Raw genomic sequence first — 9,108 nt, 5'->3', positions numbered from 1 at the left:
ATCTCTTGGGGTAGGCAACTTCACAGATAGGGGGGGCAGGTCAGATAGCAAGAGTGTAGACTGCAGACAAATTATGATGGTCTGTTCAAAGCACCCCCTGCATAGAATGCATTAAAGTGAAAAACCTCAAGGGTTTACAACCCCTTTAATGGCATCCCAGTCTTAGTCCGTAGGGTTCAATAATGAGTTGACCCACCCTTTGCAGCTATAACAGTTTCAACTCTTCTGGGAAGGCTGTCCACAAGGTTTAGGAGTGTGTCTATGGGAATGTTTGACCATTCTTCCAGAAGCGCATTTGTGAGGTGAGGCACTGATGTTGGACGAGAAGGCCTGGCTCGCAGTCTCCACTCGAATTCATCCCAAAGGTGTTCTATCGGGTTGAGTCAAGTTCCTCCACCCCAAACTCGCTCATCATTGTCTTTATCGACCTTGCTTTGTGCACGGGTCCAAACTATTTGGTGGAGGGAACTTTTAAAGCGTCAGCATACCAAGCCAGCCCTTCTCTCCAACATCAGTGCCTGACCTCACAATTGTGCTCAATTCAATATTGAACCCTACGGACTAAGACTGGCATGGCATATTGAACCCTACGGACTAAGACTGGCATGGCATTGAAGTTCATGTGCGTGTAAAGGCAGGCGTCCCAATACTTTTGATAATATAGTATGTATTTGTACGTTACATATGCGGTCTCTACTTCCTTGTTGTACAGAGCTTGTGCTGTCCATTCTTTTGGTTTAAGTCTGTGACTGTACTTTTCTTGTAGGCCGTGCAGGAAAACTGCATGTCACCTTACACATTATTCCTGATAGTTGTGTGTTACCCAGAGTTATTTTAAAGGGACTGTAGAGCAGTTTTGTGTATATCCTCTTTCTTTATGATAGTAAATATGGGAAAACAAACGTATTGTATTCTTCTGTCTAACCGGTAGGTGAAGCTTTTGACTTCTTTTCATGTGTTTTGTTTTTCAGTGTCTCAATATCTCCTTTGTTGTGAAAATGAAACTCGAGCTCAGTGTTTTTTTATTTTCAAGTTTGGAGTGAGTGGACTCTTTCAATTATTAGACAGCTTGGTCTGACGTTTCCATCAGTGACAGCCTGCCTCAAAGGTAAGTTCTTCTGCTGTCTCTTTAGCTAACCCTTGGTGCTCTGGGAATCTTTTCTCGTGAATTACATGTCTACTTGCAAAACAGCGTTTTTAAGTTAAAATAAACCTTTCCTGTGAGAAACATGGAGGCTGCCATTGCTGACCTCCTGAAATTACCAGCCCTCTGGCTGTCATTCTCATTCTTTGCTGTTGACTCAGAATAAGTGCACAGGTGTCGCGGAAAGGTCATCAACTCCTGCATGCTTATTATTTATTGGTAAAAAAAAGGTACTGAAACTACAGGATCGGAATGACAACCAAACTAAAGTTTAGCAATGCCATGCTTTCTATTTCCTTTAAGCACTGCTAAGTCATGTCATAAATAAAGGTAGAGCTCCAGAAAAATGTAAAACACTATTTAATCCAGTTAGATATAAATTTCAAATATCATTACATAAAGGAATCTGTCTTGATGTCAAACCTCTGTGCATAAGTATTCATACTGGTGGAGGGAAGCGAAGCTCTAGGGGCTTAGGGGACTCCATTAAATTGTGCAGTGCTGTTATTTAACACTGTGAACATGCTGAGAGGAGGGATGAGCAGAGGGTGACCTCATCAGTGTGTTGTTCCATCACTGTCCAATCATAGGATTGGCTAAATCTTAGACCAAGATGTATTGCTTGACTGCGGTCCAAGCTTCAGAGAGGTCCAGGAATTGGCTGTTTAATGCATGGGGGGTGCCTGGATCACAAGACCAGCAGAATTTAAAATCCTTTGGCAGGAAAAACACTTCCCTTATATCTATTTTAAATGTGCGTTTAGCTGTTTGCCTGGAGTTCTTGGTTGCAATATAAAGTATAGTATGTGTCAGAATAAAACATAATACGTAGATGATCTTTTTTTTTAAATTTTTTTATTTCCTTTTAAGATTTAATAAAGTGGAGATGGCACACTTCCCGGGTTTGCTTATATATTTTGAAAAGTATAAGTTATAACCCTGTACAGTATATAACTTTAACTGCAAAAGACAGGCAGAACCATGCCACACACTGGGGAGGCACCCAAATAGTCTTGTGTTCCACAGGAGGGCGCCATCTCCAAACACATTCTCGCCTTCTGTATGGTAGGAAAGACAAAGAAATAACAATTTAGCGAAAATGTAAGATTTACATAAAATGTAGGATAGAAATGCTTCAAAGAAGAGCCGGCTGTGATGACCGCTAGTTAAAAATTTTGCTTTCCACAATCTCCTGAAATGAAGGTCGACTATCTGGGTCCTGGTGCCAACACCTCAGCATCAAACTGTAGATGTCACCAGTGCACAGGGATGGCTGGGGCAGTCTGTATCCTGATGTCACCTTTGTATGCACCTCCTCTGAACTTTTAAGAGCTGGGAAGACAAAAAAAATATTAAGAGTAACCTGCCTTACACCTGGGAAGATCAAACTAAACATAATGTAGTGTCCACCCCCCCCCCCCCCCCCCCCAGGTCTACTGAAATCAGTGTGTAAGGCAGGGAGTGAGCTAGCATTTACACGAGGGCTGAGTCCATGGCTATATTGTGGAGGTTTGAACAGAAATTGGGCGGCAGTCACTTTTGATCTTTATAAAGCTTTAATGTAGAACTTGGAAGAAGGTAGTAGGAAAGAGGAGTCTGAGATACCAGTAGCAGACTACTTACAGACTCCTTGGATCCAGAAAAAGTACAGCTTCACAGTACCAGAACCTTTAAGCTGGCCCGGTGATACTGCAAACACGTTTTCAAATGTAGAACAAGATCCAACTTCACAGTTTCAGAACCTTTAAGCCGACGCTGCAACACTGTAAGCATGTTTTAGATGTAGGTGCATCCTCCAAATGAATCACCAGGCCCTTCTGAGAGACCAGCCTTCATCCTGGCTCTCTCCAGCAAGGGTCCTCCCCTGGATCTTCTCAGTTTGGCTTGGCAAGACAGCCTAAGGACCACCTCAGGATTAGTAGGCCCCAGACAGGTTTCTGGGCCTACTTGCAGATTTCCGTTCAGCAGCACATCCTCAGGCCAAGAGGGCCTGAGGCAAGAGAGCGAGCACATGGCCCTGCCCAAATATATATATTCTCCCAGAATGCAACAGTGGCCAAGGACCTCCTACTGGACTTGCTAGAAGAAGAATAAATATTCATAACTCAGTCCAGTTGTACTATCACATACTACTATCTCATATTGGCCTGTTGTATCCGTCACACCTACTGGTGACAGTGAGAAATGCGCAACCTAATTAAGATTAGGGAAAGACCAGATAAACTGTGCAATCAGTCTGAGCTCCCTACGGCCCAGCCAAAAATTGACTTTAAATGACAGCCCTGGTTTAGGACCAGGGGGTTACAATAAGATGGAAAAATGCATAAACAGAGGTTGCCTTCAGTGAAAACCATGTTTAAAAACATTCCAGAAATATAGGCAAGTTATGGGCAAATATCCATTCTCCTTTAAGACTCAGTCCCACATCCTGATCCTCCCTATTGAACTACACAAAAATGCTCTTCCTAGCGAGAAATGAACCTTGTGTCCAGGTCAAAAAAGCTGCTGTTATACGGTGTCTCTCTGTAGAGCCACATGCTCTGGGTTACCCAAGGTTTCCCCAAGAGTTTGAGAGAGACTCTCGTGAAGACAGCTTACTCTTCTAGCGCAGTACCCGGGTCGCCATACACTTTTTATGGCAATAACTTTCATATAAGCATTTAAAATGAGATCTTTTGATTTTTCATGTTCGTGTCCCATAGACTTTGATAGGGTTTGCATGTTCGCTAGAACTTTTTGACTGTTCGAGGTGTTCTTGTGCGAACCGAACCGGGGGGGTGTTTGGCCCATCCCTACTCTTTTCCTCTTAACTAGATTTTCCTGTGTGTCACTCTCAGGTCAGTTGCACTTCCAACTGTTTTTTACAACTTCCAGCTTATAAAAGGACCCTCTGCTTTTCCTTGTCACAACAAATCAACATGTTCACTTTAGAGGAGGAGTTGGCAATCCTAGAGAGATGGAGACCTACCTGAACAACATGGAAGAAATCATAAGATCTCAAGATACAGCATGCTTTTTTGTTTAATAAGAAGATAACCTAGCAAGTCTGCATTCAAGTAAAGAAGGTTTGAAGAATTCAGGGGTCCGTAGTAAGTAACGCAGAGTCCAGGGGAGAGTAGTATGTAACATAGAGGGAAGGGGTAAGGACTAAGAAGTGAGCGTTCAGAGGCCAACAGTATGTAATTCGGAGTGGTGGGGTCAGAAGTAAGTAATGCAGAGTTCAGGGGTCAGTAGTCTGTAATGCATAGTGGAGGGGTCAGGAGTAACACAGAGTTTAGAGGTCAGTAGTCTATAATGTACAGTGCAGGGATCAACAGTAAGTAATGCAGAGTGAAGGTATCATGAGTAAGTAACACAGAGTTCAGAGGTCAGTAGTAAGGAGGGATCTCGAGGTGTGCATGGATCTCAAGTAATGCAGAGGTCAGTAGTATGTAATGCAGAGTTTAGAGATTACTAGTACAAAATGCAGAGTGTAGGGGTCAATAGTATGTAATGCAAAGTGCAGAGGTCAGTAGTACCTAACACACCATGCAGAGGTCAGGAGTAGCTAACATTCATCTCCCCTTCATAAACAAAAATACCCTTCCAGTACAAACATCTACCCCTTTAAGCTAAAGTTGTCCACGGTCAAATTTCCCCCATCTCTGTAAAATTCACTCACCAGACCTCAGATGCGCCCGTCAGAGTGAGGGAAGTCCTCAGCAGCGTCATTTGACCCATTAGAACTGAGGAGGAGCCATCAGCTCTGCCTATTACGGCTCTGACAGGTCTGAGAGGCAGCAATCACTTCTAACAAATGGTGGTATTGCAGGGTTGTGGTCAACCAATCACGTGCTCACACCAACCCCCGCATTACGTAATTTGTATGGACCTTCCTTACTTGGTGCTCTAGGGTTCTGTTCTTTGCATTTTTATAATGCAGTGCTCAGAGCTTAAACGTCCAACCTCCAGGCTGAGAACTGTCACATGGTAATTGTGGAAGGCTGCTTAGCCCCATGAAAGCTCGCGTGGAATTAGCGCTTACTCTGTGGTTTTGCAGAGCACTCTAGGTGGCGCCCCTATAAAGACCTGTTCCACCTTTTAAATTGAAAATATTCTTGGTAAGCATGACCAGTACATGAGTTCAGTGGTTATAATCAAACATCTCGCTGCTTCTTTTTCCTACTGGGAGAATGAGAATTTTAGAGCTGCAGAGGAAAATGATCTTACTTGTGTATGGGGTTTGGCCCAGGGTGAAAATCTCATACAGGACAATTCCGAAAGACCACACATCTGTTTTGTCATAAAATATCCCCCTCTCTAGAACCTCTGGAGGCATCCACTGTACTAGAACAGTAACGCTTTGTAGACTAACAGGATCACTCTGTAGGATAAAGAAAAACATTGTTATTAATGAAAATACTAGCTTTTATGCAATAAGACATTTGCCTAAACCACTAAAATTGTGCACCACGCCGAAAAAAACCCCCCAAAAAAAAACCACCTCTCTATTTCAATTTGCATTCTTTAACCACTAGCCGACCAGCCGCTGTCATTATACTGCAGCAGGTCAGCTCTCCTGCGCAAATCGGCGTAGCTATACATCGGTTTGTGCAGGCGTGATAGCGTGCGGGCGTGTGTCACTCACGCCCGCTGCACGTTGCTGGAGCGTGCCCATGGGTCGGGCGGACTCGGTGTCCGCCGACGGCCCACGATCGCCTAATACACAGGCAGAACGGTGAACTGTCTTTGTAAACAAGGCAACTCCCCGTTCTGACAGGGGACATGTCAGAGATCTATTGTTTCCAATGATCGTGAACAGTGATCTCTGTCATGTCCCTGGTAGCCCATCCCCCTACAGTTAAAACACGCTGAGGGAACACATTTAACCCCTTGATCACCCCCTAGTGCTAACTCCTTCCCTGACAGTATCATTTACACAGTAATCAGTGGTTATTTATAGCACTGATCGCTGTATAAATGTCAATGGTCCCAAAAAGTGTCAAAAGTGTCCGATCTGTCCGCCTCAATGTCGCAGTCCTGCTAAAAATCGCAGATCACCGCCATTACTAGTAAAAAATAATAATAATTCCATAAATCTATCCCTATTTTGTAGACACTATAACTTTTGCACAAACCAATCAATATACGCCTATTGTGATTTTTTTTTTTTTTTTTTACCAAAAATATGTAGAAGAAAACATATTGGCCTAAACTGATGAATACATTCTTTTTTGGAAAATTATTTTTTTTTTCAAAATTGTCGCTCTTTGTTTGTTTATAGTGCAAAAATTAAAAAACGCAGAGGTGATCAAATACCACCAAAAGAAAGCTCTATTTGTGGGAAAAAAAGGATGTCAATTTTGTTTGGGTGCAGTGTCACACGACCGCACCATTCTCAAGCTCCTGAAGAAGTGCTGACACACGCAACATGTAGAGCGACCCTTATGAGCGACCGTTATTATGCCGCAACCACACAATCGTTTCAATCTTTGGAATATTCAATTCAAACTATTGTATTTATACTTGGGAATAACTAGTATTACTGGTGGTAGCGTGCTATTTAGGTCAATCATTAGAATGTTTTTTTAACTTTATGTATGTACTTGCTGTTTTAACACTATTCAAATAAAAACATATTACATGTATATGGGTGTGCCTATAAAGTCCAATTCCTAATTTGGGAAAAAAAGGACATGCATTTCATTTGGGTGCAGCATCACACGACCATTCAATTGTCAGTTAAAGTGACGCAGTGCCGTATCGCAATGGCCTGGTCATTAAGGGGGCAAATCCTTCCGGGGCTGAAGTGGGTAACTGTTGCTTCATGGTAATATGGTAGCATGGATGTGTTATGTACACTCAATGCATATGATTTCTTGTTTTTGTGATTAAATCAATGCTTTTCGTAGAAACCAGCACAGAGCTGCAAATAAAATCACTGGCATCCCCTGCAACGGGAGGTTTTACTCTCAAAGGCTAAAGGAGTACCGATACTGCAGTTTTTCTTATAATACCACAGAGAATAATCTGGTTATAGTGATCTGTTCAAAAGTAACTTTTTAACACCTTCCCACCGACTGCCTCTCGGCCTTTTAAAGGTTCTTAAAGCCGGGAGGTGGGCACTCTGTACATGTGACCCCTGTGATTGGCTGTCACAGCGGTCACATGATATGAAAGCTCCTGATCAATAGTATGCATCGGGAGCTTTCCGGTAACCACTGGCTACCCTGCAGGGAGCATGCAGGGAGCGCGCTCTCAGCACGGTAAGTGGTTTACACAGAGCCGCATATATTCGGCCACTCAGCATGAAGGCCCACATGCCGAGAGGCTGCATATATGTGTGCGGCCGGCGTGAAGAGGTTAAGAAAGGCAAGGCAAGTTTGAATTACTCCAGGACAGAGAAAGGAACACATCTGTGATTTTGTTTTTTAATCCATGCCATGTGTATAGATTACTTGTATCGATTTTACCCTCTGTGGGAAAAAGCTTTTTGTTTTGACTGACAGTCCTCTTTGGGTCAAACCTTTTTCTGGATGGCAAATTCGAATTGGGAGATTTTGCAAACTAGGTTTTCTCCAACCAGGATGCTGCTACACGTCAAGTTGAGATGCAGCACACTTTTTACTTCCAGGTAAGCCATGCCATCTGCCACTTGATCAGCAATGTGCAGGAGTTCTGGGTTTGTTAGGTGGGTTCCTTCTTCCCCTACAGCAATAAAGTGGGAATTAGAATATTTATACTGTAATGTTTGGGGGTTATTTAGCTCAGGGTAGCGCTCACCAGTGAGTAGAGTCCATGGCAGTTCTGCCGTTTTTAGGGCTTGTTGGCCCACTTTTATTAAACAAAAATAAACAGTCCATTCAGGATTCCCACGCAGGGGTTTCAACTTTACACAGAAACAATGTTAACAAAAAATACCAAGCTACCTCGCTCTCTGGTCAGCACCACTGCTCAGGGTTTGGGCCTCTTGACCATGTAATAGTGTCCCTGTTCTTCTGTACCTTTGTTGGCACTCGTTCCTGCAGCTCCCTACTGCTCCAGCCCTCAACCTTAGGCCCTCTGTCTGGTCTGTCAGACTGCACAATGCAGTCATGCACAATAGTGGCCGCTCCCTTGCATCCACTTGGACTCCTCGGGAGGTTGGAGCCCAAAACCCTCATCCTGCCTCTACAAGAAGACCCGCACACACCCGCACAATCATTTTCCTGTCTATTCCCAAAACTTGGTCTTAGGATTGGAGATTTCTTCCCACCCAAATCACTATGAAATCTCCAGGCTCCAGGTCTTAAACCGGATTCTACCAACCACGGAGTAAACGGAAAAAACTGTTTCCTCAAAATTACACAATCATCTTGGAAGCCACTCAACCTGCCTAGTTGAGAACTCTGGGCCACATACACCATGACAGGGAACCGCGCTGTCACAAGCACGCACCCAACAACTGCCTTTATCATCTTGATATTATCATGTCCTTATTATTTGCTTTAGATACACATCAAGGTGTACTTTGGAGACCCATCATGGAGTTGGTGGTCCAGTATGGTCTTATCTTATTCTGACAACTAAATAAGTTTAGTTTGCTCAGTTTTTTTTGTCCAAGCTGTAGAATTCAAGAAGTGCAGTTGGTTCTCTAAGGTTGGAACTACTGTTTGGATAAAATGGTGTCCTGCTTGTTAAACATAGGGCTGTGTTTATGTTTGTGTTCTACTTTTATAAATGAAAATAGAGGTTTTTACTGACCACGTAGAAAGCTGAGAAGGTCTCCTTTCTCCATGATCTCTGTGACAATATAGACAGGATCCTTGGTGGTACACAAGGCATACAATTCAATGATATTCTTGTGATTCAGTTTCTTCAGAATCTCAATCCCAACCATTACGTTTCTTCTTTCCAAAAACTCTGTGTAATGAGATAAAGGAAATGAAGAGGTAGTGCCAAGACATACGTAGGATAGAGGACATTTCATTTCAAATTTGTGCAAC

The 9,108-nt window shown here is 43.1% G+C and overlaps 1 protein-coding gene across 2 annotated transcripts in view; it reads right to left on the bottom strand.

Annotated features, from left to right (window-relative positions):
• Window positions 1–2,003: 2,003 nt before the first annotated feature.
• The window catches only part of LOC141114014 (tyrosine-protein kinase Srms-like), a 36,756-nt gene continuing 29,651 nt past the window's right edge, over window positions 2,004–9,108 (bottom strand). Inside the window, exons 14-17 of one of the 2 annotated variants that reach the window (XM_073607435.1) lie at window positions 8,867–9,025; window positions 7,650–7,831; window positions 5,354–5,507; window positions 2,004–2,476 (exon numbers count right to left, since the gene is read on the bottom strand). In XM_073607435.1, coding sequence (XP_073463536.1) covers window positions 2,307–2,476; window positions 5,354–5,507; window positions 7,650–7,831; window positions 8,867–9,025 — 665 coding nt within the window. In that variant the 3' untranslated portion in view covers window positions 2,004–2,306. Of the gene's footprint in view, window positions 2,477–5,353; window positions 5,508–7,649; window positions 7,832–8,866; window positions 9,026–9,108 lie in introns of those variants that run through there. The other variant, XM_073607436.1, reaches the window with a different exon arrangement.

Source organism: Aquarana catesbeiana, linkage group LG12 (genome assembly GCF_042186555.1).
Source record: "Aquarana catesbeiana isolate 2022-GZ linkage group LG12, ASM4218655v1, whole genome shotgun sequence".
Taxonomy (NCBI): Eukaryota; Metazoa; Chordata; class Amphibia; order Anura; family Ranidae; genus Aquarana; species Aquarana catesbeiana.
Note: the sequence above shows the minus strand (reverse complement) of the source record. Positions and strands in the feature narration are given on the sequence as shown.